This window comes from Atheta coriaria, unplaced genomic scaffold (genome assembly GCF_025399875.1).
Source record: "Atheta coriaria isolate IRGN ID8LTWV9N9 unplaced genomic scaffold, Caltech_Dcor_3.1 hic_scaffold_8_pilon, whole genome shotgun sequence".
In the NCBI taxonomy this organism is placed as follows: domain Eukaryota; kingdom Metazoa; phylum Arthropoda; class Insecta; order Coleoptera; family Staphylinidae; genus Dalotia; species Dalotia coriaria.
The window spans coordinates 6,804,064-6,830,187 of NW_027045450.1; the positions used below are offsets into that span (position 1 = coordinate 6,804,064).

The 26,124-nt window shown below is 38.1% G+C and overlaps 4 protein-coding genes and 1 long non-coding RNA gene across 9 annotated transcripts; 3 read left to right on the forward strand and 2 right to left on the reverse strand.

The window, feature by feature from the left end:
• Positions 1 to 522: 522 nt before the first annotated feature.
• On the forward strand, positions 523 to 13,766 carry dysf (neuronal PAS domain protein dysfusion). Of its 3 annotated transcripts, XM_065308965.1 has the most exons (8): positions 523 to 755; positions 7,118 to 7,299; positions 7,845 to 7,906; positions 10,192 to 10,281; positions 10,449 to 10,694; positions 11,406 to 11,590; positions 11,671 to 11,777; positions 11,862 to 13,766. In XM_065308965.1, exons 1-8 carry the CDS (start codon positions 667 to 669, stop codon positions 12,866 to 12,868), a joined length of 1,968 nt encoding a protein of 655 aa, XP_065165037.1. In that variant the 5' UTR covers positions 523 to 666; the 3' UTR covers positions 12,869 to 13,766. The 3 variants fall into 3 exon arrangements, with proteins under 3 accessions (XP_065165037.1, XP_065165039.1, XP_065165040.1); XM_065308967.1 differs by lacking the exons at positions 523 to 755; positions 7,118 to 7,299; positions 7,845 to 7,906 and adding an exon at positions 9,836 to 9,966; XM_065308968.1 differs by lacking the exons at positions 523 to 755; positions 7,118 to 7,299; positions 7,845 to 7,906 and adding an exon at positions 10,123 to 10,144.
• Positions 12,791 to 15,325, reverse strand: Vps16B (Vacuolar protein sorting 16B). Of its 2 annotated transcripts, XM_065308970.1 has the most exons (8): positions 15,127 to 15,325; positions 14,955 to 15,066; positions 14,709 to 14,893; positions 14,511 to 14,647; positions 14,429 to 14,453; positions 13,838 to 13,979; positions 13,221 to 13,765; positions 12,791 to 12,928 (listed from the first exon to the last, which is right to left on the reverse strand). In XM_065308970.1, exons 1-7 carry the CDS (start codon positions 15,193 to 15,195, stop codon positions 13,224 to 13,226), a joined length of 1,212 nt encoding a protein of 403 aa, XP_065165042.1. In that variant the 5' UTR covers positions 15,196 to 15,325; the 3' UTR covers positions 12,791 to 12,928; positions 13,221 to 13,223. The 2 variants fall into 2 exon arrangements, with proteins under 2 accessions (XP_065165042.1, XP_065165041.1); XM_065308969.1 differs by lacking the exon at positions 12,791 to 12,928 and having other exon boundaries at positions 13,168 to 13,765.
• A 193-nt stretch (positions 15,326 to 15,518) lies between these two features.
• On the forward strand, positions 15,519 to 21,360 carry Nup98-96 (nuclear pore complex protein Nup98-96). The gene is made up of 3 exons (XM_065308964.1): positions 15,519 to 15,756; positions 15,822 to 17,271; positions 17,333 to 21,360. The coding sequence occupies exons 1-3, from the start codon at positions 15,714 to 15,716 to the stop codon at positions 21,012 to 21,014; spliced, it is 5,175 nt and encodes a 1,724-aa protein (XP_065165036.1). The 5' UTR covers positions 15,519 to 15,713; the 3' UTR covers positions 21,015 to 21,360.
• Positions 21,361 to 22,635: 1,275 nt separating this feature from the next.
• On the reverse strand, positions 22,636 to 24,544 carry LOC135797152 (uncharacterized). Of its 2 annotated transcripts, none has more exons than XR_010549471.1 (5): positions 24,476 to 24,544; positions 23,262 to 23,447; positions 23,043 to 23,201; positions 22,803 to 22,980; positions 22,636 to 22,737 (listed from the first exon to the last, which is right to left on the reverse strand). It is a non-coding gene; the product is annotated as an uncharacterized lncRNA (long non-coding RNA). The 2 variants fall into 2 exon arrangements; XR_010549472.1 differs by having other exon boundaries at positions 24,472 to 24,543.
• Positions 24,545 to 24,927: 383 nt separating this feature from the next.
• Positions 24,928 to 26,086, forward strand: LOC135797384 (serine protease 1-like). The gene is made up of 4 exons (XM_065309739.1): positions 24,928 to 25,086; positions 25,171 to 25,462; positions 25,528 to 25,730; positions 25,796 to 26,086. Exons 1-4 carry the CDS (start codon positions 25,035 to 25,037, stop codon positions 26,035 to 26,037), a joined length of 789 nt encoding a protein of 262 aa, XP_065165811.1. The 5' UTR covers positions 24,928 to 25,034; the 3' UTR covers positions 26,038 to 26,086.
• The last annotated feature ends 38 nt before the right edge of the window (positions 26,087 to 26,124 follow it).

Consider the following 26,124-nt stretch of genomic DNA (forward strand, 5'->3'; position numbering starts at 1 on the left):
CAAATAAATGATTTGCGATACGAGTCTGGCACGTCTCCTGGTACGAGTAGTACCCTCGCCACATACTCGCAGCATCCACAGCCCGAACGGGAGCACTTTGAATATTTGTTGGTGGCGACGATTGGATGCGCTGATAAAATGATAAGTGGCCATTTCGGCGCAGCGCATTGTTCGCTCCTCCGTCGGTCGCGCGCGCGCACCTACGCGAAGAGAAAGATGTTTGTATTGTGCCACGGCCACCCGGGCCACCCATCGGACAATACCGCACATGGTATGGCACGCCATCCGATGTATCCCCAGCTTATCTACGGAAGGCAGTATCGCACCGTACCAACAACAATGCGCAACAATTTTGCGCTCGATACTCATATCCATACAACATGGTACCACCTATGGGGTCCAAAACTTTTTCTGCGCGCATTACACATTACACATTGTAATATACCTACCACCAGAGTAGTAGTAGTAGTAGTAGTAGTCTACTGAGAGCACATCTCTTGCGGTGAACGCGCGCGCGCGTGTGTCTTATGGGCGCACGGCGCACATCTCCGCGGTACCTTCGACGACGCCGTACCATAATAAGCGCATAAAGTGGTGCGCGCTGCGCGGGTGTTCACGTGCGGACGGTGAGAGCTCCGGAGCTCGCGAGTTTTACGCGCGTGTTATATGAGTGCATGTGTGCTGAATGTGTGGCAGGACGTGCGTGCGATTTATACGACTCATTTGCCGAAACGGGACGACAACATGTTTACACGGTAATCCATCTCATCTCACCTCTTCGAAATTACTTCCGTTATCCTGCGCGAGGGGATGTTGTTTATGGGATTAATAGTCTCGTAAAATATTCGGATTTACGAGCAGTAATTGAATATGTTTTGAGTTTTTTTGTTTGGTTTTTCGTCTTGGGTGATTTTAAGGTGGCTGCAGCTTTGTTTTTATTGGTTGTAATAATAAGAGTGATCTAATGGAAAAAGTATTTGTATTTGTAAAAGTACGTTGGTTGTGGCTGCAGAGCGTGTTATTAAATAGATAAATATCGCGTTAAGTTGGCGCAGAGTGCGAGTGCAAAAATTGTATTTCAATGCGACGGTACGACACGAACCTGCGCTGCGCGATTGCTAACAATCAGAGACAGCAGGAAATTTAAACGTATTATTACTCAAATAGGTTGGTTCTTGAGCTTATAAAGATGGTTATTACTGAGGTATTTTCTTGTTCTGAAAATGGGAATAAGGAGATATAATTTTATATTAGAAAATAACTAAAAATAAGCAAAAAATCAAAAATAATATTTTTTGCTATAAAATGATTAAAATCTTCATATTCTTATGATTTAACCAGATTTAAACATTGGGGTAAGTCCTTACATGACCGTTACTTATCCTAATTTATACCACAAAAATAGTTATTGAAATAATCAAGCAAAAAATAGTAAAAATCAAAAATAATTTGTTTTGCTATAAAATGATTAAAATCTTATTATTTTTATGTTTCAACTAAAATTATTTGCTGGGGTAATTCACACGGGACCGATATTTATCCTAATTTATACTAGAGAAGTAATTATCTAAATAATCAAGCAAAACTAGCAAAAAATCAAAAAAATCAAATTATTTGTAATAATTTGTTATAAAATGATAAAATTTTTAATATTTTTATGATTTAACTAAAATTATTTACTGGGGTAAATCCACAGATGACCGTTATTTATCCTAATTTCCACTACAAAAGTAATTATCTAGGTAATTTAATTTTTTAAGTTTTGTTTCTGCGTTTTTTGAAAGTTTTGCGCGAGTTTTATGCATTTAATTGCAATAACCTTTGTATTAAAGATAAATGTCTTTAGTAACTTATTGGCAAAATAAGTTAGTTAGTTAAGTTAATTGCACCGTTGGTTTGTGGATTTATTATGTTTTTTACATCGATTTTCATGAAGATGCGATGAAAAATGTTTGTATACCCGCGGTACCCTTACATGGCGTTGAGAGTTGGTTCATTAGTTACAGTTTTTGATTGATTACTCGATAAATATCGGCGGCAAAGCTATGATTCTTTGATAATTTAATTAGGTTGTGATTTCTACATCTAATTTTGTTAAAATTTTAATGTTTGAATTACTTGGTATAAAATTAAAGAGACTTTAAGTTGAAATTTGTAAAAACAGAAAAATTGAAAAAGTTTTTAATTAAATTTATAATTGAAAAAAATCAGAATTAAATTTTATGTGGATTTCTGAAGAAGTAATTGTCCTAAGTCAATTAGTTTTCTAATTATTAAAGAAAAAGTACAGTTTTGTACTATTATTTAAGTGTCACGTAAGCGCTAGACAACTAAAGTTGAAAACCTGCAGTTTTTAATTAATTACTTACAAGGTATTGATAATTTTATTGTATTTCTTTGACAAATAGATTTGTAGTTGAATTATACCTCTAACTGCGTAAAAATTGTAGTGATTGGAATACTACAAAAATAGTTATTAACAATTCAAGTTTGAACTTGCAAAAATTAATCGAATAAATACAAATGAATACAAATTAATCTGCAACTCTTGATATAATTTAGTCACCAATTAAATATTTATATAAATAGAATCAGAAATGAATACTGAATTGATTTGAGAAAGAATAATTGACCTAAGTCTATTACTTTTTAAATTATCAGAGAAAAACTACAATTTATATTGAATAATTTTTCGCCACGTTAACGTTCGTAAACTAAAATTGAAAAATTGAACTTATTATTTAATTACTCAAAAACCATCAGTATTAGAATTATAATTCCTTCAGAACTTTATTTTAAAATAAATTTTATATATAATTACGGAAGAATTTCTTTAATCAAAAATCTGTGACAATAGTTATGAACAATTTAAGTCTGGCCATCAAAAATTAACCAAATTAATACAGATTAATATAAATTACTCTGTAACTTTTGATTAAATTATATTATCAATTAAATTTTGTCACCGAAACATTCAGAATTTAATACTACACAATTTTATTTAAAAAAATTTAAACACAAATTATCAATTTTCCAAGAAATGCAGAAAAAAACTAAAATTCTCACAAAATAAAACCTCCTTAATTAACTGCCGTGATAAATTACTCATAAAACCACCCTTTCCACAATAAACATATTCATAATTATAAATAAAACGCGCGAAAATCAACCATTTAAAAACAGTACCATCGGAATGCGTAGAAATTAAAATTTCTTACCGATTCGTGTAATGAGTGCGCTTACATTTGTTTGAACTTGAATTTTCATGGAATTCCACGCCGACATTCAAACCTAACAAGACGCGAAATTGTCAGCAGGATGTTAAAGATTTCAATGTAATTTTAATTCGCGCGCACGCGGAGCGCCTCGTAAAAATTGCATCTTTCGTCGTAAAACGCGCGCCGACGGTGCGCGCCCGTCGCACACGCTGTCACTTTATGCGCTTATTAAATTCCAGCGGCCACAATCCTCTCGCGACTATTCCGTTTTGATTTTCTAATTTACTCGTTTTTAATAACTCCGGCAACAACATTTCAAATCTTATCTAAAAGAACACGAATACGTTCTTAAGGACTACACACCGTCCCAATTTAAACGATAGCTGATTTAAATTTAACACCAAATCAAATAATACACGAAGCGAAAAAAAAAAAGAAAAAGGTCAAGCACATTTCTTAATTATTCATACTGAAAGATATTCTCGATCTCTAACATTGGGGATTAACACACAAATCTTGTGCACGTGAGTCGTCTTAAGCTCGACTAGAAGGAAAAAAAATCAACGACGAAATACAAACACTGACAGAGCATAGCGGCACCCATGGTGCGTTATCGTGGCTCAACAATGTCGAAAAATCCGAACATGTATATTCGGTTGACGAGCGCTCGGACGCTCGGGATTCATCTCCTGACAAGTGACAAGTAAAAAGATTAATATGCGCGCGCGCGCGCAGCCGGGATTAAATCGAAATGTGACTGCTGCGATAACGTCCGAGGATATGCGTGCGCGCGCGGACAGCGCGGACAAAAAGCGCGCGGCGCTTGCGCACATCACGCACACGGCTAAAAGCGTCTTTAAGCAAACACTCAACCATCCATCACGGCGCGAGTGAATTACATCGCGCGAACGCACATTTTCAATTAATTACACGCAAACCGCGCGGCGCGTACAACCAAAGAACAGAAAAAAATTATTGTGAAAACATCCGGGTTGCTAATTAAGATAGTTTTTATGGGTTTTATGGTTAGAATCAATCAGAATTGATGATTTTTTGTAGAAAAACGAGAAAAATTTCAAAATATTAAATTTTTGTGCAAAAAAATTGAAAATTTTGATATTTTCAGAGAAAAAACTGTTTTTTACTGAATTTTCAAAAATTTAACCTCATAAATAGTTGTTTTATTCATTTTTATACTAAATTTTGTATTTTTGGTTGAAAAAATTACCAAATTTAAGAGAAAAACGTAGTTTTTCGAATAATTTACGTTGTAAAACACATTAAATAAGTAAATTTAATGAAAAAAAGTCTTTTCCAGTGTTTTTAGCAAGAAAAACCTTTAAAAAATAGAAAAAAACAAGAAAATTTAAGTAAAATATCAAAATATTGAATAATCTCGCAAAAAACATGAAATTTTTTGAAAATTCAACAAAAAAATTACAAAAAAAAACAAATTTTTCACAAATATCCGGATGTAAAATAAATAATTTGTTAATAATTCTTACTTTCCTGCGAATTTTCACAGTAAAACACATAAATCAAATGACAAATCGATTTTTCCTGGATTTTTTCACGTTCCGCAAATAATTTAATAGAAACCAGATGATTCTATGAATGCACTCGGCAATATATGAGAACGTACACGTTGTGGCGGCGCGGGAACCGCTGGAAAGCGCCCGGGGCTTGCGGTAACCTTTGAGAATAAATAAATTTGCGCCGCGCCGCACGGCACCGCGCGCGCGCGCGCTCCCAAATAATTTATATCGGCGCAACGGCGGGCGTACCGCGAGCGAAAGAGAGATATGTGCCGGATCGACGAACAATGCGCGTTTTATTGATTCGTAATAAATCTCCGCGCGATTTATGCTCGCGCGCACTGCGATTTATCTCTCATTCTTCAATCGACGCGCGACGGCGCTAACTACTTAAGTAATGTGCGCGCACTCAACTTTTCAACTCAACTCGCTGTGATATCCCATTGGATTGAAATGCAATTAGCAATCGTTTGGTAATTTCGATGGGAGAAGGCGGTTGATTTTATTGATGACTCGAGTTACTAATCAGCCGGCCATCGGCCATCCGGCGAGTGTTTTATGAAGCGTACAAAGAACCGAAGAGAAAAAACATACACACATACACACAGAGCTTAAGATGATTAAGACGAACATTACTTGCTATGAGTATATAGGTATGGTTCTCGTCGGTTCGCTTCGCTTTTGATCGATTACGCAACGATTTAAACGGCAATTAGTGCGCGGCATTAGTTTTATATATTGGCTAATTGTTAATGCGGAGCGCTATGGGAAGTTATGGTGGGGGCGGCGGCGAGAAAGGAGAAGAAGGCGCGCGTGTTGTGACCTAGTATGAGAAGCGCGGATAGCGCACCGTCCCGGGCCCGAGATAACAAAGAACCGCGCCGAGGCCTGCAAGAGATCGAGATTAAATTCGGTTTAATTTCGATGCGCGCGCGCGCGCTGTGTACCTGTACCCGTGTACGAGAGGTATTAAAAGAGGCGTTTGCGTTTGCGGTCTCGGACGTGCGTAAATGCGCTCCGCGCTGGTTGTTGGTCATTAAATGCGCATCACCGGACCACGCCAGGCACATAATCACAGGGAGGGTACGTGGAGAATGTTAAAAACAATATTTATAGTGATGATATTATGATGTACAACAACGCTTTTAAGCGGATTGCATTACGCGTTACAAAATACTAAATTAATTGGATTGGTGTTTGATATTTTAAAAGACAATGGAGGTTGGCTATGGTCTATGAGTCAGCGGCAAAGTGTGCAAAATTAGATATTTACTGAATTGTTATTTATGTAAAACTTGTTGTACTGGATTGAGAATTGTTGAATGCATATTTAAAACGTGATTGTTTCTTAATAAAATTGATTGTTTTTGTAAAATTGTGTTATTATCCACGGAAATATTTATTATTCGCCATGAATAAATATATTTTTGTAAAAATTATTAATTTAGTTAGTAAAAATGGCATTGTAGATGGTAATTTAGTTGGTAACTCGCGTTTTTACGCTTGGTATTGCTTGTGATGTCAATGTTGAGTTAACAAAACGGAAAACTTGGATTTTGCGGTACAAATCTTCGAAAATAAAATTTAAACTAAATAAAATACAATTGCGTTGCTTGTGGCTGTCATATCTCCCCACACTTGATGGGACACGTTAGGGGGAGTGACGTCAGTGTTGAGTTCTTCGCCCTGATTAGTCTTTTACATATCTTTGCGATTTTTTTGAATTTCGCCGTTTCTTTTTACTTAAAACAATCACAAACCTCCCAAACAACAAAAAATACTGAACTTTCGCAAAAATTTTTCATTCTTATTAGTTTTCGACAAATTTTGGATTTTTGTCGAATTTTCAGTTTGTTTTTACTGAAATAATCATTAAACTTGCACTTAATAAAGACATAAATGCGTTTTCTGTTTTTCATGATCAAGTTTTGTTTGACTAAGCTATAATTTTAATCATTTTTAGTTAAAAAATGAATTTTTAAGTTGAAAATGCAAACTTTTGCCTTTTGAACGCTTAAAATGTCTTTTTTTTTACTAAGAACAAAGAAGACAACTCAAAGAAAAACGAAGAAGTTTTGTTAAATGAAAGCTTAACTCGAATAATTTTAAGATAGCTTAGGTTTTTGGTTATGTTTTAACAGTTATTATGATCATTACGCGTGAAAATTGAATTTTTATGTTGGAAATTTAAATTTTTGCATTTATAGTGCATAAAATGCCTGTTTTACCGAAAATAAACAAGAAAATAAATCAAAAATGATTGAAAACAACGTTTTTGATAATAATTCTTGAAATTTAACTTTTAAACACTAAGATATCTTATTAGAACCGAATTTTTACCCACTGCCGATATTTCTGTTTCAGTTTCGACGCGAACAAGTCGACCAAAGGGGCCAGTAAATTGCGTCGCGACCTGATCAACGCCGAGATAGCGAATCTGCGCGAACTGCTGCCGTTGCCGCCGTCGACGCGCCAGCGCCTATCGCAGCTGCAGCTGATGGCGCTCGTCTGCGTCTACGTGCGGAAAGCCAACTATTTCCAACAAGGTAATTCACCATATCACTACACAAACAAACAATAATAATATTCAAATCCAAATATCATACATAAACATTCAACATTAAAACAACATTACTCATTACACCACACCGAGGTGGTTGTTTGTTTTATTCGGTTTGGCACCTAAGCGAGCGCATCGTCGTGTGCCGCCACACGCGCGTGCACAATAAAAGCGCACGCGTGCTCGTAATTAGCATGCGCGCGAGGCGCGTAATTAAGAATGCACGATATGTCATTAAGATGCATCGCATGCCCACCGCGCGCGCGCGCGCGCAAGAGACACCCAAGCATGGAAATGTCGCGCGCTGCATCATCGGGTGACAAAATGGCAGCCGCCGGCGCACACACCATTGATTGCGGCTGTCAATTAACTCCCGCATCCTGGCGTGACATGTATACGTGCGTGAGCGCGCTGCGCGCCCGCCTTATCTGATCCATCCATCCTTCACGCTGGACCCACTGCGCGTCATCGACTTTCAATTAAGTGACAAACACTTATGTAGATTTACAGCCCTTTTGCTTGTGTTCACAGCTTTCAAATGCCACGACGTCGGGATGCACACAACTCCAACGCCAAACATCGGCTTCTCAAAGGTAAGCAACCCAACTTACACCCTTGCGCATTTCTCAAAAATGCGTAATTGCATTATGTGAGACTCGCTGGTCTCGTGGGAATCGCGTCTTGACCGTGCCCCGCCGTAAATGAAACAATTACCTAGTTGCGTGTTTGCATCACATTATATCGCTGGAGAAGAGAAGAGAAGAGCTTTCTCGCTGTTTGTTTTATACCGGCGTAAAATTTAAAATTCACACGATCATCACAGCTTTGGGGTATGAAAAATGAAAAATAAAAATGCAAACTGCTACTTTTTACAAACCCGCAAGGCTGGATTTTTGCGCATGCGTACCGCGCACCGCTACAATTATATACCAAGTGTATGGTATGATTGCGTTGAGGTACCACCCCCGGATTGGATTTTCCCAGACTTTTACTCTTCAGCTCTGCATCTCGAGATAAACATACCTACATAACACACCGTTAGTTTTTGAAGTATGTTGAAGAAATACTCATTGCTGTGGTATATACGTTACCTAATAGTTAATCCGAAATTGTACGTCTTGGGTCTCTGGTCGCTCTTAATCGATACAGTTGCGGCGGTCGGCGCTCGCCGCTCATATCTGGATTGTGTTGCTGTTGCTGTTGCTGTGTTGCCTCACCGAGAGACAGCTCAGCCGCGGCCGCATAGCACATATTGCCATATTTAATGACAGACTAGCTTAGAGCAGCATGCGCGCGCGCGCGTTCCGACCCGAGATGAAGAGCGCAGATATTGCGCTCGGCGGGCCGGTCGCGCGCCCGCGCTCCGTGGGAAAGTAGCTGCGCGTACCCCTCTGGCTTGAGGTCACGCGCTGACCCCGGCGCGCTGCTCTCGCGGCCCGCACGCCCCCCACAAACCGCACACCGAACGGTATTACACCGTGTGCAGCGAGTGTATACGAGGGACCCTTTGCTGGTGAACCTAATCGAATTTTAAGCGTATATCAAGAGCACACCTAGAACAACACAGCTGGATTAAAAGTATCGAAATTTTAATTAAACATAGACAACCCCCAAAGCATAAAAACATAAAAAGTTATCATCCACCTTAAAGATTTGTAAATTAATTAGATTTTTTGTTTTGAATTAAAAAATAATAAAATAAAATAAAATGAAAGTTAATTTTTAATTTGATCTTGTGATGCAAAACACTTTTTCTCACGCGTTGAACGGACTTAGAAAGGAACGCGTACCAACAACCGACATTCAATTCGAAAATATCCGCGTATTTATCGTTCTCTCATTCTTGCTTATTAACAGAGTTAAAATAAGTAATAAAAAATTGAATTATATCGAGAATTTCATTAAAATTGTGTCAAAACGTGTCAAAACCTCAAAATTTAACTATTCTATGCTTAATTTGTACAAATATGAGCAAAAATCAACTAATTTTAATTATTTTATCATCTATTATATCAAATTATCAAAGGATTTTAAAATATCCTTCATAAACATGTGTTAGAAATCAATTTTAAGCAAAAAACAGTGTTTTTGACGTTTTTTGATGTTTGACATTTCAAACTGAGCTAAATTCCCGAAATATATCATTTTCTCATTTTTTTCTGATAAAATTCGTTAAAATAAGTAATAAAAAAGTCTAGAAAATCAATTATATCGAGAATTTCGCTAAAATAGTGTCAAAAAGTGACATAACCTCAAAATTTACCTATTTTGGACTAAATTAGCTTTAATATACCAAAAAATCTATCAATTTTAATTATTTTATCTTTTATTTTAAGAAATTTCCACTAAATTTTCAAATATCTTTCATAAACATAACCAAAAACCAAAGTTTTTGACATTTTTTGATGTTTGACATTTCAAACTTGCTAATTGAAACAAAATGAAGTTTCATTCTATCCTAAAATATTTATCTCTCCCACATTTTCTCAAACAAACTTCTATTTCAATTCCCAGTAGTGAATTTTGTACCTATTCGCAAGTAGCGTTGATTTACTTTTCGCGAATTGAATTTAATTGGTATCGATGTCCTTTCGCGACGCTTAATTAAGAGGATAATTTGCGACGCGTCGGCTTTCCGCACTTTGCGCACAAGGTGTATATCCCAGCGCCGATAACGAATGCATAAAACATCGCCAGCGTTTTACGAGCGCTGCAAAACAAAACACACAAATAAAATAAAATAAAAGCAGACATTTAGAAATTCGATATCGCGGTGCAATAAAACGAAATCAGTGCACACACGTATCTCTTACCCAGCGAGCGCACGATAAGTAATAAAATTTACCATTGTGTGATGATAATGCTGTGTTGTTTACAGGCGATGAGTGGTTTTCTAATGATGATGACACAAAATGGTAAACTGCTCTATATCTCCGACAACGCCGCCGAATACCTGGGGCATTCAATGGTGAGTTACCGAATTAATGATAATGATAATGTTAATGTTAACTAAACGTCGGTAAACGTGGATGTAAATATTTATATACGTGCGCGGCCATCAATTAGCATGACGCAGCGTTTTTCGTTGCGAAGTTGGCCATGTGTGAACGTTGTTGATTGCGTTGCTCTTCACAGGAGGATCTGCTGATACACGGCGACAGTGTGTACGACATCATCGATAAGCAGGATCATCAGGCGATCCAATGCGAGCTGGGCCGACCGGTGAATTCGGGCAATGGCGGCGGTGGTGTGACAGGGGGTGTTGTTGGTGGTGGCGGCGGCGCTGGAGCTGCTTTGGTCGGCGACGAGGTGCGACTCTTTTTGTGTCGGATGAATGTATCCCGGAACGCGCGTCGACAAATGCGCTTCGGTGATCAAAAGGTACGTGCGCCTTTCACTTCAACTTCATCAGCAACCTTCGAGTGAATAAATACGATGGTGTTGCAATATGCGCTGTGGATGACCTCCTAACCTTAGTTTTTATCACAGGTTAGATGTGCGGTTGGAGGTTTGGTGTATTCAAAGTTGCCTATGTTAATAACTCAAGATTGGTTGAGGTGATTTTTAGGATTTTTGATGTTTTGGAAGTGCTGGAGTGTCCAAAAGTAGAATAACTATTAAAATATCACCAAATTAGAAGAATAAAAATATTATAAGCGAAAAATAAGGTATTCTAGTCACAGAGTTATGTCAACAGCGACATCTACAGTGTTTACGGAGAATTTATGCGTGAAAAGTTGCCTATATATCAATCTACAGATATAAAACAAAATTTTTGATGTTATTTAGCTTATAACTCAAAAACTACTTGACAGATTTTGATGATTCTTTATGTTTTGCATTAGTCTTCTTCCCAACTAACAGATTAACCATAAAAACATCAAAATTTTTCATCAAAAAAAAAATTATAAGCAAAAAATTAAATTTATGTCATTTTTGACAGTTAATATTAAATACAAGCTAATTTTCTGCTTATATAACGCCAGTAGCTGTTAAGTAGCGTGTAAAATATGTAAATTCGCCATTCGCGCGATGGCTGCCTGCGATTACGTATAACTGACGCCCACGCATTTCGGCGTGCGCTGTTCACAGGTGGTGTTGGTGCAGGGCAGGTACCTATCCTTCCTGCCTCTCTGCAGTCGCAACGAGCCTGTCTTCCTGGCGACGTGCACGCCGGTCGCGATGCCTGAAACGCGCGAGTGCGTCGTCCAAGGCGCCACCAATGTCTTCACGTCGATACACTCGATGGACATGCGCTTCATCCACATAGACACCAAGTAAGCACTACAACTGCGCATGTGTATTGGTGTAGTACTCATAAATCACGACGTGTATGCCGGTGTGTTGTGTGTTTCAGCGGCGAATTCTACTTGGGCTTTTCGCGACAAGACCTCCAGGGGGTATCCTGGTACCGACTGCTGCATTGGGAATGTACCAGAGAAGCGCAGACCAAACATAGATTAAGTAAGCCATTGTTTGCGCGCTCGGCGTGCATGTCGCATGGCGCATTGTCTCATTGTTATCGTTGTCGTCTTTTTCTCTCTCCAGTTACCCAATCGGAACAGGAGCGTTCGTGTATTCTACTCGCGCAGTTCCAGAACCGCGCCGGGGAGTGGATCTGGATGCATTGCGTGCTGCAGGTGAAAGAAGGCACGGAAGGTGGCGCTGGTGGCCAACAGCCGATCATCGTCTGCACCAACCAGGTGTTAAGCGATGCCGAAGCAGCTGTCATGCGCACCAACACATGGCTGTACCATTACTACTCCATCCAGAATAAACTCCAATATGGCCTAGCAGCATACGACGTCGCACCACCTCCAAGTACCAGATTACTATACTATCCGGATCATCCTCAGGGTGCGGAATTTGGTCCCCAGGCAGGCGCACAGCATGAACCTACAAGTGCAGCTTACCCCCACCATGTCCCACATTTAGGTATGCATCACCATCATCAACAAGGGACCGCCCCGTTGCATCATACACACCCACATCATCAACGACGTGCTGGGGACAGCGCTGAACCTGTAGATTACTCTTCCTATAGTAAACGACGTCGTAAACCTAAAGATCTACGTAATTTAGAGTTACAAATGGATTATGATACCAATACCAGTGGAGGTGCAGGTGGCGGTGGTCTGCTGGTATTAACACATGTTTCTTCGGGGCGCGCATCACGTGCGTCCCTTAAAACTGATCCCAGCGAGATGATGGATCAATGGAATCCAAGTCCACCTTGGTCTGATACTTTACAAAAAGTACCGGATCTATGCCAGCAAGAATTATCTCCTTATATTGGCAGTGCTCCTCCCACACCAACAGCCACGCCTAGTACACACCATCATGGGAATACGTTTACATTCGATTGGGCACCGGAACAATACGTGCCCAGTGTGAGTGTGCCTACAATCTCCTCGCTGGCAGAAGCGGATGTTTCGGATGGATGGCCGCCGCCGGTCGGTGAACATCGTCTGTTTCCGTTGCAACCACCGCCGAAACGACATCAACCTCATCCGGCAGGCAGGTCCGAATCATCGGCTGATCGTGATACACCCTAGCGGGTGAAATACTAACCAACATCATAGAATCAGTGCAATACAGGCCCGTACTTTTCTAACCTAAAACACGTTTGTTGAAACCAAATGTTTCCTATTATACAAAACGTTGTGTTCAATTGGACGGTGCATTGAGCCGTTCGTAATGTTCCTTTATGATTAATTTTGATGCGTAGTCAAAACACTTTGATGAGATGTATTTACGATGCCGTCCATGCATTTTTAATAATTTATTATCTATTTGTAATAAGTTCTAGGAGAAATTTGGGATCGATGTTTAAATGTATTTAATACACAGGATGTGCAATCAGCGCTCCGCATAGATTTTTTTATTAATAAATAAATTTGTAATTACCTATTAATTCACCCATTTCTTATCGGATAGCAGTGCTTTGTCAATCACATGCACCCAATCTGATTGATTGATGATTGAGCTTTTGTATTCCATCAATCCGACGCGGTCTCGACGTGATGAAAGGGTATCTACCACAAAACTATGACATTCATACCTTTTACCCAAGTATAAAGCTTTGTCGGAGTCGTCCATACGTTTGAGGAAGTCTTCGATGATGCTTCTAGGTGCTCCGTGCTTGTGCAAAGCGCTGACGATTGTTTCGATATTTACGTTGTATTTGCGTGATGAACTTTTACCGACGCTTTTGAGGTTATACCACTTTTGAGTTTCGAAGATGTTGTCGAGCATTGGCCAGCGTTCGTGTGCTGCGATTGTGTTTAACATTATCCATTCGCTTTTAAACGGTGATATCTTTGTTAACTTCAGGAATTGTTGTAGTTCTGGATCTTCGACAGATAGTTTATCGAGTTTAACCTTGCATAAATGCGCGAATATTGCAGAGGGCGTTGTCAACTCATCCGGCAATTTGTGTTCAAGTTTGTAATCTGTAGTAGTACATTGAAAGGAAAATATTTTAATAAATTATTAGTTATATTGTGATGAGTGGATAAACCTACCAAGAAATCGTTTATGCTCTTTGAACAATTCTTTCTCAAACTCATCATCAAGACTGTCCAAGTGCTCGATGATGAATTGCGTTAACTTTTTATGAATGCTCGATGTAGATGTGTTTTTGCCAGAAAGATAGAATAAATTTGACTAGAACATTGCAAAAGTATTCAAATATTGAAATATTATATGTATTATAGCAATAATTTTGTATTTATATCAATTGTCGGCGATAAAATATCATGGATGATTATTTGCGGAACACAATCAATATGAAACACAAAACACAATGCATGAAAAGGTGCAATTGATAGTCAGATAACTTATTATCTCATGAATCAACGTACAGGCAGACAACAATGTTGTACGTTGTGTTAGTAAACAAATAACAAAAATCGACTTATTAAATGATCCTTCAGTACTGCAAGTGTCATCTAGCGGCAAAAATTTGTAACAACTAAATAGCAGCTGATTTTATTACTTACTTGCCTTGTAAAGGTAAGAGTCAATTTTATCTTTATCAAAATAACGAAAATATGAATGTCCAATGTAATTTCGCAATAAATATAGTAATAATAATATAACAAAATATTACATACCAAGTTTCTCAGGTTCCCTGTAGCCCTAAAGTCATTAAATGTTTAATTATTTGTCTAATAAATGGAATGGGAGAAAACTTACATGTATAAAAGATGCAATTCGTCAAGCTTGTTCATACTAGCTAAATAATTACTGTATTGTTGTAATGCAACAGGTCTTGTTGCCAAGTGCCTAAAGACAATATTCTTTTTCAATGTACCAACAATAAACAATACAACCTAGAATAATAAGTGGACAATAATAATCCAAGAAATTTAAATATGGAAAACATTAGCTTACTTTTAATATAACATTTCCATCAGAAGAATCAATTGCTTTATCTAACAGATAAAGTTTATCTTCCTGACTTTTATAGTCTTGCAATGAGCAATTTATTCCAAGGCACAACTTCTTAATAATATCATCCATCTGAGATGTTTTTGTTGCTAGAGGAATATCACATGGTAGAATAATATCATCTAGAACTAAACCCAATTCAAATTATTAACAAATTTGTTTCAATACAATAGTAGAAGTAAATTGTACCTAATTTTAAGTTATCTGCTGAAATGATGGACTGCAAAGGCAAGGTGATGGAGGTTTGAAGTGTAGAATGAAAAACATCATCATCTTCTTTAATCTGATTCAAATCAGCATCCTAAATGAATAAAACAAACAATATTTATGTTGTGTTCAATAAAATTTAAATTAGTACAACCTCATCATCGAAAGCAAAACTACGTCCAGATGTAGCATTCCAAAAATCATCCTCTTGTTTAAAATCCATTTCTTAGTGTTATTATGTATAATAAAACAAAATAAATCAAACAAAACAACAAAATATTTGTTGTTCTAAAACGTTAGGGTTATGTTCAGAATAATTATTTCATAAACAGAGTGTTTGTGTCATAACAAACTATTTGTAATTTAGATTATAATAATTGCAAACGTGACATTTTTCTGATATGCGATAGTAGAGTTTAAAAATGCATAGTGTATTTCTGTAACTTAAAACATAAACAATTTTTTGTTGCATTTAATTCCCATTTCAATACTGGTAGTGCCATCTAGCGAGCAATCAGAAATTTAAAGCTTAACGGACAGAACCGAATCAAACGCGCAATCAAATTCCAACCTCTAAGTTGTGCGTGTGTATCTCTTACCCTTATCTATCATTTAACAACATTGTGCAACGTGAATTTGATTCACTATCATGTTCAAATCTGCCTGATTGTACTTCTGTTGGTAAAATAGTCATTCGATTGTTTCTCCGCCGTTGTTTACTGCCGAGTGCGCGCAGCAACAATGTTCACGAACACGGCGAGGACCGCATTTGGAGGGAATTCTTGTAAGTTTTAAACTTCTCTTTACTAAAATCATTTATAATCAATGCATATTTATATTTTTAATTAGCGTTTGGGACTCCAGCACAAACGAACCCATTCGGAGGCACTTCCCAAATGTTTGGTGGAACAACATCCACCTTTGGCACTCCAACATTTGGCCAAGCCACAGGTAATGTCTTTGGCCAACAACCACAGCAAAATCAACTCTTCAGCTCAGCAAACACATCTACATTCGGTACACCGGCTCAAAATGCATTCGGCTCGACGCCTCTCTTCGGCCAGCAAAACACAGCAGCTTCAACTTCATTGTTTGGCAACACATCAACCTTTGGCCAGCAGAATAAACAACCTGGTTATTCATTTCCCACACCCCAGAGTGGTCTCTTTGGGCAGTCGGCCACCACACAGCAGCCACAACAACCAAGTAACATGTTTCAACCATCTACATCTAGTAATATTTTTGGGGCGTCAACAGGCGGATTTGGCATGGCACCGCAAACCGGAACAACGATTAAATTCACGCCTGTAACCGGCACGGATTCGATGCAGAAAAGCGGTAGCACCACCGTGATTAACACCAAACATCACTGCATCACCTGTATGAAAGAATACGAGAATAAATCGTTCGAGGAGTTGCGTATGGAGGACTACGCTGCGAATCGCAAAGGACCACAGGCTGGAAGTACTTCTGCATTTGGAGCTACTCCGAATGCACAACCATTTGCATCTTCCACTGGCGGAGGCATGTTTGGACAAAGTTCTGATCCCAAACTTGCGTTTGGTCAGACAAGTACAAGTTTTGGTCAAGCGGCGCCAGCTTTCGGTTCGGCTGTTAGCAGTACACCGAATTTATTCGGCAAACCAGCTTTTGGTTCAACTCTAACCACAAGCACAGCGAATACTGGCTTCGGTGGTTTTGGAACACCTACTGTACAACAACAACCAGCGACGAATATGTTTGGAACACCAGCGCAGCCACAACAAAACAAACCTTTCGGGCAAGCAACTCCGCTCTTTGGTAGCACTCAGACGCAGCCTGCTTTCGGGCAAACAGGAGGCGGTTTCTTCGGACAAAACCCCGCTGCTAGCCAACCGCAGAGTTCATTCTTCAAGTCAGTGCAAACGACATTCACTGCGCCTCTCACCGGTGGATTTGCGTTTGGGCAACAACCGACTTCATCGACAGCAGGTACCGGGTTGTTTCAACCGCCGAAAACGACTGGATTCTCGTTGTTTAACACTACTACGACTACACCATCTGCGGGAGCTACAGGCGCATGGCCTGCCACTAATACATTCGGGACGAATGCGTTTGCTAAACCAGCGCAACCTGCGTTCGGGCAACCGACACAATCCACATTCGGCACAGGGCTGCAAATGCCACAGACGAATCTGTTTGGAATGTTGGGGAATAAACCAGCGTTTGGGAATACGACAGGGACGAGCATATTTGGATCGACGAATAATCAAACAGCACCTAGTTTTGGTCTACAACAGCCTAACATGCAACAACCAGTGTAAGTAAAAGTAATTTTTTTATTTTATTGAAATAATTATGTGTTTAAAATGTTATTACAGGACTTTAAACACTTCAACACAACTGAACGACCTGCGCCAGATGATTGCCCACTCCGATCCGTATGGATACTCCCCACATCTTGACAATTTAGACAGTTTCAAACCGAGCAGTGGATCCGGAGGAACCCACTATGTCACAAACCCTAAAGATATTGATAACTATCTGAAGGAAACCGAAAATAATATATCAACTACCGCGCCAAAATCCAAGAAGATACAGGTGAAGAGTCCTTGCGCGATGGAAAAGTGGAAAATGTTTGAATCTTCCTACGATGCGGATGATGCAAGCGCAAGTCCCGGTGGGCAGACGATTAGTAAGAGTATTAAACGTCTTAATATTCCGCGCAATGCGAATTTAAAGAAACCCGGGCCGATTTACGTTGTAAAAGATGGAAGATTGGTTGAAACAAGCACACAAGGTGGCAATACCAGCAATGGAGGTACTCCTATAATGACTCCACCTAGAGCTCTACAAATTTCTACTTCTACTGAAACTCAATCGACTTTCACCCAACAAAAAGATAGTACAGCGACGAAAAATTCACAGACTACACCCGATGCGCAAACTTCTTTTAATAATTCAGGCATACCCTCACCCCAGAATGAACAGGACACCAGTCAGGGACAAAGTGAAAAACGTAATGTCGGAGTTGTAAATATCGATACATTGGGCGATGCCTCCCAGCAAAAGTTTCAAAGCTCTGCGGATATTCCGGATACATGCGGTGTGATCTGCACGCGTTCACAATACTACACCCTGCCTGCGTTGGATAAACTCGCGCAGTTTAAAAACTCCGATGGGACTTGTCTTATTGAAGGTTTTACTATTGGAAGACATGGTTATGGTAATGTACACTTTCCGGATGTAATTGATGTAGCCAACTTGAACATTGATCAGTTGGTGCATTTTCGTCATAAGCAAATTTGTATCTACCTGGATGATAATACCAAACCACCAGTTGGTGAAGGTTTGAATCGCCCCGCACAGGTAACACTAGATCGTGTCTTTCCTAGTAAAGACCCTGGGGAATCAGAAGATGCGCAGAACAGAGCAATGGCTGAAATTGAATTTGAAGAGGTTTTACGACGTGCCTGTGTACGTGCTGGGACCATTTTCGTTGATTATCGACCAGAGACAGGGTCATGGGTATTCAAAGTCCATCATTTTTCAAAATATGATTTATTAGATCCAGAAGAAGAGGAAATTCGTCGCGAGGCTCTACAAGGACGTAAAACAGTCGAGGCGGTTAAACAGAAAGAAACAGAATCACCACCAGTGGTTAATCAAGCGTCACAACCACGTGTTGAGTACGAAATGAATAAAAGCAATGATTTTGAGTCAAATGCTTCTAATACGTTGCATAGAGGTCTTGGTGGAGCACCAAAAAAAGCAACAGAACCACCACGCATGACACCGCTTGATTCAGCATCGTTTTTTCCAACGAATACTACAACTTCCTTTGGTATGCACAGCATGGATGAACAACCTTCACGCTGGGAACAAGATAGAGTACCAAAACGTAATCTCCACCTGATGCAAATGAAGTATATGTTCTACAATGATGAGCGTGATAAAGCCGATGAAATGATTGAAGGTGGAGTGGTGGATATGGACGGTGTACAGTCTTGTTTTGAATTAAGTGATCAAGAACAGACTACACCGGATGAAGGTAGTAAGGATGATGTCACTTTTTCTGAAATAGGTCATGTGAAAGACCGAGATTGGCCTGATATGTTTGTTTTACGTAATCCTAGCAGACGTGTCCCGAAAAGCGAGTCTTTGTTAGTTGATCGCGGGGTTATGGATGCAGCTATCTTCAAAGGACGTGGTTTCAAATGCGGATGGGGTGCAGGTTTGAAATTATTGGCACTTACAGGAGACGGACGTGTATCTGAAGTGCGAGTATCTCCTCCAGTTGAAAATGAAAAAGAAACGGATCCGTTCTATGATCATGCACACCTCAATAAATTCATCAATTTGATTTATTCTGAAACAGCGTTGCAGTTGGATCATGACGGGAGTGGTGATAACATTCCGTTCTTCCAGATGATTCAAACTCCCGCAGAAGATAGGTATCAAACTGCTGATGGTGTTTCGTTGTTGGGTCGATTATTCACTCTCTCCGAGGAAATGTCGTTGAAATATTCCCGAAATAAGCACATGTCGTATTACCACAGCATCTGGAAGCTTATGGTTGCATTTTGGGATGCGCCTAAGGGTAGAGACAGTGAGTTGTTCGGCCCGAATGTTGATCACTTCCGGAGGGAAATGTTTAACGGGTGGTTGGAACATGTGACTGGACCCATCGCGGATCGTATTCTGGGTGATAAAGCCGGGCGGTCGGAGCATGATAACATGTTGACTTGTCTCTCCGCGCATAAAATCAACGAAGCTGTGAAGATGGCTATACGCGGGGATCATCCGCAGCTGTCTATGATTATTTCACAATTGAATGCTTGTAATATGACAAGATTCTGTATGCAACAGCAGTTGAATCATTGGCATTCCACTGGAGCGTTGGAGTTTGTTGCGGATGATGTTCGTAGGATGTATATGTTGGCTGCGGGGACAATAACCTATGCAGGTATTAATGTTTTGGAAGGTATGGATTGGTTACGTTGTTTGGGTGTGGTATTTTGGTACATTTGTCCATCGTGGAGGAACGTTCAAGTAGCTTTGGCTACTTTTGAAGATGCTTTTGAAAAGCGAGGTGATGCAGCACCTCCAGTATCAAAATATGGTACCATACAGGATACTTGGGATATTCTGTATCATCTTATGCAGTTGTATTGTAACAATCAAAGTGCTTTACAAATTTTGCTCTCACCGCAAACACACACGTCTGATCCGAATGACTACAGATTGAGTTGGCTTTTACAACAAGTTTTTCTATCAATGGGAGTTGGTCTTGTTAGTGATGAATGTCACTACCAGACTACAACTAGTTTTGCCACACAATTAGAAGAGTATCAACAATATAAATGGTCTATTTTTGTATTGCTGCATTTGAAGGACACTGGAGTTCGGAAGAATCTCGTGATGGGTGTGCTGGATCGTCAGTTGGGTAATATGGATGCGGATCTTATGGAACACATTGTATCGGCTTTCCGCATTCCGTCATCTTGGATGCATCAAGTCTTAGCAGCCCGTGCGAATCTTCTAGGAAACCATTGGCAGGCGTTTAAACATCTTTCCTATTCTGGACAACATAGCGATAGTCACGAGTTACTTATGCGTGATTTGGTACCAGTCCTAGTGGGAAATCAAGAATTTGACATTCTATCACGAGTTTTAGAGGATATGCAAGATGATCGTGCACATATGACCCGATGGAAGTACGCAGGTGGTCTTATTACACAATTTATCCGATTCTGGCGCAATATGAATATAATTCAGGAACGCAGAGATGTGCCGCCTGGAGAGATTACAGCTATTCACATGGAGTTGAATCAATTGTTGATGCATCTCAGAAGTTTCTCGATATCTGATCATAGACAAGTGATGGTCGTGGCGGAAATGTCCAAGTACTGCGCCAGTTGTTATACTACGCTGCTGCGACATGGCGTGTATGAATTCAATGATCAGTTTAATTTGCTCGTTATGCCGTTTGATTATAAATATACAGAGATCAACAAGTTTATTGGACACAGCAGGTTCCAGCGGCTGGGCAGTATGGATTAATTTAGGCTAGGATATTACTGTTTTAATAATAAATTAAGTTCTTACAATGATACAATATTCTTATACATATTAGAGTGAATAAAATGATATAAAAAATGTTCAGTTGGGTTTATATTGGAAATTGGAACTGATTGACAACTGAGCGTTGCTGGCGACCCGCAAAATGTGGTGGGGGTAAGTATTGAACACCAGTGGTGCTTTTGCTTGAGCAAATTGTAATAAAATCACAAATATTTTATGTAACTGGTGCTTAATTTAATTAATGTCGACATTATGTGCTTTAAAACAATTAAAAACAAAAACATTTTGTATGATAATAACAATTATACATATTTTTTGTTTGGCATCTTCTTTCTATGCCCTTTTTACTTCCTCGGTTTGTTTTCTGGTTGGCAGATACTATCCACACAAACAAACTTACGCTTACACTCAAATGCAATATGAGTTTTCGGATCATATCCACATCCCTCTTTGTTTTCTATAAAAAAAATTATTTATAGTGATTTTAAACAGAACTTTTTAGTATTTTATAATTTGCAATATACTTACTGGCTGGGTAAACGCAGGTAGGACAACAATTACAGTCGTAGTCAAGAAGTTGCCCCTTTACACCATTGATATCCTCACAAGATGTCGGAGGATCCACACAGTCGTCGTCACAATATAAAACGCAGAGTTCTTCTTCGGAAGAGTGTTTGGCTAGTGCCATAGCCAAAAGAGTGAGAAGAGAAACTTGGAGAATGAACTTGACCATTTTGAACTGTTTTTAAGTTTGGAACTTTTGTTGATTGAATTGGTATTTGATACTGGATATATTTTGTGAGTTTTGCATGTGCTTTTATACCAAAAAAAAACCTTATTATCAATCAAATTTTCAGCGTCACGTGAATTACAAAATGAAGTAGACAAGACTGCGTAATAAATAATACTTCAATGAAATGTATTGTGTAAATTAAAATGTAAATAATAACATTGATAGTTTTCCAACATTTTCGTAATATCACCGCAAGTACATTTGAACATTGACTTCAAGCTAATTATCGGTATTTACACAATCAACAGATATCAACAATACAATATTTTTCATTGGTGTTTCATTAATTTGTAATTGTAATTCGGTGATGTGTGGAAATAAAAATTCATTTCAATGGGACACACAAATTACAATAAAATTTCAAACTGATCTAAAACTAAACTAAAGATGGTTATTTTACAAGTTATAGTTCTAACTCTCTTAAAAGTGGTATTTCCTCAAAAAAATCCTGTTCTTCTTCTCAACAATGTGTCAATACGTTTAAAAAACGCAATGCTATCAACAGTTAAGTTGACGTTGATCCTTGGAGATGTAATTACTGCTATATGTGTATTTATTTTATCAGTAAGTTTTTATTTAAAGATAAAGCAGAATATATTTAGAAACATATATGAATTCATATTTTTTTGTTTGTAGAAAACAAAAATCATGGTTATGTGATAATCTGAGACTGGAGAATGTGTAACATTTGGGACAATCTACGCATAAACTTTAAATATTTATTATTGCAGATTTTTACAAGCAGAGTGGCGCAGTGGAAGCGTGCTGGGCCCATAACCCAGAGGTCCGTGGATCGAAACCATGCTCTGCTAAACACATTTTTTATTGAACAACTTTCTTTATTTTACAATATCAAGATAACAATTTAAGTTAGTTGCCATAAATCAATGATAAATTTCTTTATTATCCCTAAAAAAATTAAAAACTTTATTATTTATTTATTTTCTATATTCAATATCAAGTAGTTATTTTACTTTTAAAAATTTTTAAGTGTTTCTATAAACGTCTCTTGGTAACAGCTCCATACCAAGAAAACGATCCAAGCTCTAGTCCATTTTCATGAATCGACAGATCAACCCGATATTTGCCTTCTGGCAGATATGGTGGTAGTTTACTTTCGTCCAGAGTGTAATGATTAACGGAATATGACCCCTGTTAAATAAAAAATCCAAATATTTTAATCTCTTCCTCATTACATAACTATTTCTACTTGCTTTCTTTATCGGACACAATGTTAAATTACCCTTCGTAGTAGTTAAAACCGAGACACCAAAACTGTTCCTCACCAAAGCATCACATACGCTGAAAAACATCGCAAACGGGGCAAATTTCTTATATTGATTCGAAATGAATTTATATCCAATTACGCCCATCTAATTAAACAATGTATCAAGAGTTAAATAGAAATAAATACTTCTCCTTGGTTAGCTCACCGATAATTTCATTCCGAAATCACGCGTAGTAGTTACGTCACCTCCAAATGTTCGTGTAGTACGATTGAATTTTTGGTTTCTCAGAACAACATGCGAAGCAACACTTCTATTGTAGGAAAGTAATTCAATATGATCGTTAGTAAGTTTGGTGTCCCTTTGATAAAAGTCAGCATTGTCACAGTTACACTACAATAAAATAGTAGGGGGAAGTCCCCTAGTGGCGGACACCTAAGGTTATTTATAAATAAATCAAAAAATATTTGAAGAAATGTTAATTAAATTATGACATATAGTAGATAACAAAGTTAGAAATCAAATTAAAATAACAAAAATGCAACCTCTGTTAAAAAATAATTAATACTATCAATTAAACTTTGGTAAGAAAAAGTATAGTTTTAAAAAGTGGCACCTAGTACCGGACACATATTTGTGCCATACCCCTCTCACCGGACATTTCAAATATGTCATATGGTTAGGTAGGCTACCTTGTTTGGTATTATTTATGGGGCGGTGGGGGGTGGGGTGATAGAATTTAACGATTTAATCAACGGATTTAACACACTGACTAGAAGCAGCCCGTGAATGCATACATCCACTAGCTAATGTGTTCATTTCAGTTACAATGAATACTTTAACTACGAATTTTAGCGAATGTATGCATTAACTAGTAAATGTATACATTTACTAAATGTATGCATTGACTGCAACATAGCCATCTCCTCACTCTCTCTCGCTCTCACAAGAAATATCAATATGTTTACTGTCCGGCGCTAAGGGACAACTTAGTGTCCGGTGCTAAGGGACAGACATTTTCGTTCATTTGGTGGTACCTACTAAAATTGTTTAAAAAATCTAATAATATTCTACCATTTTACGGATAACAATCAAGTACTACTTGTATCTTTGAATACCACTCAAATGTAAATGCATAAATATACTAGAATTAATTACATTGATATTTAGGTGACGTCGTGATTTTGCGCCTGAAACAGCAAACGGCTGCTCCCGCCGGGGCCGTGTGCGTTACTGGCGAGCCACGACGAGTGATCCTGTACCTGTGAGCCCCCCGCGCCCCTTTCACTTGTTTTTTGAAATGAAAAGATTTAAACTAGCTTAAATAGTACGAGTGTCCGGTGCTAGGTGCCGTCCGGCGTTACGGGACTTCCCCCTATAAATTAAAATTAATTATATTATCAGAATATTTTTTTACAAACTATATAGGCAATAAAAAGTGATGTTATAAAATAAAGGACGAATTTTTGAAACACTTTACTCATTTTGATTTTACGAAATAAAGAAATAGCAAATTAATTTGCCGTTTTTATTACTTTCTGATTAGTATCTGATTGAATGCGGATAATTAACTTAATGCGTTTCGAATTGGTTTATGCAATATTGAAAAATTCATAACATTTAATTATAAGTTAATATAGGATGGTGAAATTATGGTAACTTCCGAATAGCAGGACTCTGTAATTTATCATGATATCATCGGTTTTGTTGGTTAGCTGTCACTCAACAGTAACATAGTTTAACCAAATATGACATATTAATATCAAAATTTATATTTATATTCTATTGTTTTCAGGATATAAAGTTAAAATGCTAAAAACATGACAACACGATCCTCTTTAATAGTTTTCATGTCAAGAAAACAAAAAATAATAAAATAACCATTAAAAAAAACCTAGAATAACAATGATAAGAAGCCATTTTTCTCAAAATGTTTAGCCTATAAAAGCAGTTCAAATTTTAAACATTTATCAGTTCAAAATGATTACCAACTTGATCATTTTTGGCCTCTTGGTCTCCTCAGCTTTAGCCAGTAAGTCTATTCTACAAAAATCATAAATTACTTTACTTTAAAACTTTGAACGGTTACTTTAAAGATTTTTTAAAAATTTTCTAGATAACCGTCGCATTGTTGGTGGTAGCTCTGCCGATATCAAATACTATCCCTACCAGGTATCACTCCAAACTTTGAATCCTGGCGGAGTTACTCATATCTGTGGAGGAGCTATTCTTTCCCCCGAGTGGGTTTTAACCTCGGCAAATTGTTTCGCATTCTTGCCAACAAGCAAATTAGAACATTTCCGAGTTGTTGCTGGTAGCACAAGCCTAGCTGATGCAGCTTTCTCAGGTCAAACAGTTCGAATGGCAGGATTGGAATCATTGCACATACATCCGACCTATAGCTTAAAGTAAGCTAAAAATATGGCGGACATTTATATTATTTTCTATTAATCAAATGCATTTAAATTTACAGGAACGCACATAATGATATTGCAGTTTTTAAAGTTTCACCACCATTCAAATTCAACAAGCTCGTATACTCAATTGGCCTGCCCGAAAACAACGAAAACGCCACCGGAAAAGCTATTGTGAGCGGTTGGGGTTCCGATAACAGCGAGATTTCTTTGCCTGTAGATCGTTTGCGTTGCGCTGTTCAAGAAGTTGTTGGAGTTGACGGTAAAAACAAAATTAAAGAAATAAAACATACAAATAATAAAATTATGTTTTGCTTTTTTTTGTAGAATGTTCAATTGAATACAGAGGTATGTTTAACGACGAGGGTCATATTTGCACTCAACCACCAACTGACGGTAAATGTCCGTACGGCACACTTTGCTTCCAAGATGGCGGTAGCCCATTGACACAAAAGAATAAAATAATTGGTATTGGATCAATTGGTGATTGCCGCAGTAAATATAAGGTTTACACTAAAGTGTCACACTATGTTGATAGTTTCATTAAGAAATATGTTACTGATTTGTAAGAGGAATGCGATTTTCTTTGACAAATAAATGAATTGAATTCAAACCATATTTAAACCTGCCACAACTCATATTTGAAAACAAAATGA

Coding starts and splice junctions, on each gene's coding strand:
- Vps16B (XM_065308970.1), bottom strand. CDS start 15,195: ATGGATTTTAAACAAGAGGATGATTTTTGGAATGCTACATCTGGACGT. Junction 14,894..14,954: donor AGCAGATAACTTAAAATTAG/GTACAATTTACT, acceptor AATTGGGTTTAG/TTCTAGATGATATTATTCTA. Junction 14,454..14,510: donor GAATTGCATCTTTTATACAT/GTAAGTTTTCTC, acceptor TAATGACTTTAG/GGCTACAGGGAACCTGAGAA.
- dysf (XM_065308965.1), top strand. CDS start 667: ATGAGTGCATGTGTGCTGAATGTGTGGCAGGACGTGCGTGCGATTTAT. Junction 7,300..7,844: donor AGCCAACTATTTCCAACAAG/GTAATTCACCAT, acceptor TTGTGTTCACAG/CTTTCAAATGCCACGACGTC. Junction 10,695..11,405: donor TGCGCTTCGGTGATCAAAAG/GTACGTGCGCCT, acceptor CGCTGTTCACAG/GTGGTGTTGGTGCAGGGCAG.
- LOC135797384 (XM_065309739.1), top strand. CDS start 25,035: ATGATTACCAACTTGATCATTTTTGGCCTCTTGGTCTCCTCAGCTTTA. Junction 25,087..25,170: donor GGTCTCCTCAGCTTTAGCCA/GTAAGTCTATTC, acceptor AAAATTTTCTAG/ATAACCGTCGCATTGTTGGT. Junction 25,731..25,795: donor AGAAGTTGTTGGAGTTGACG/GTAAAAACAAAA, acceptor TTTTTTTTGTAG/AATGTTCAATTGAATACAGA.
- Nup98-96 (XM_065308964.1), top strand. CDS start 15,714: ATGTTCACGAACACGGCGAGGACCGCATTTGGAGGGAATTCTT. Junction 15,757..15,821: donor CGCATTTGGAGGGAATTCTT/GTAAGTTTTAAA, acceptor ATTTTTAATTAG/CGTTTGGGACTCCAGCACAA. Junction 17,272..17,332: donor CCTAACATGCAACAACCAGT/GTAAGTAAAAGT, acceptor ATGTTATTACAG/GACTTTAAACACTTCAACAC.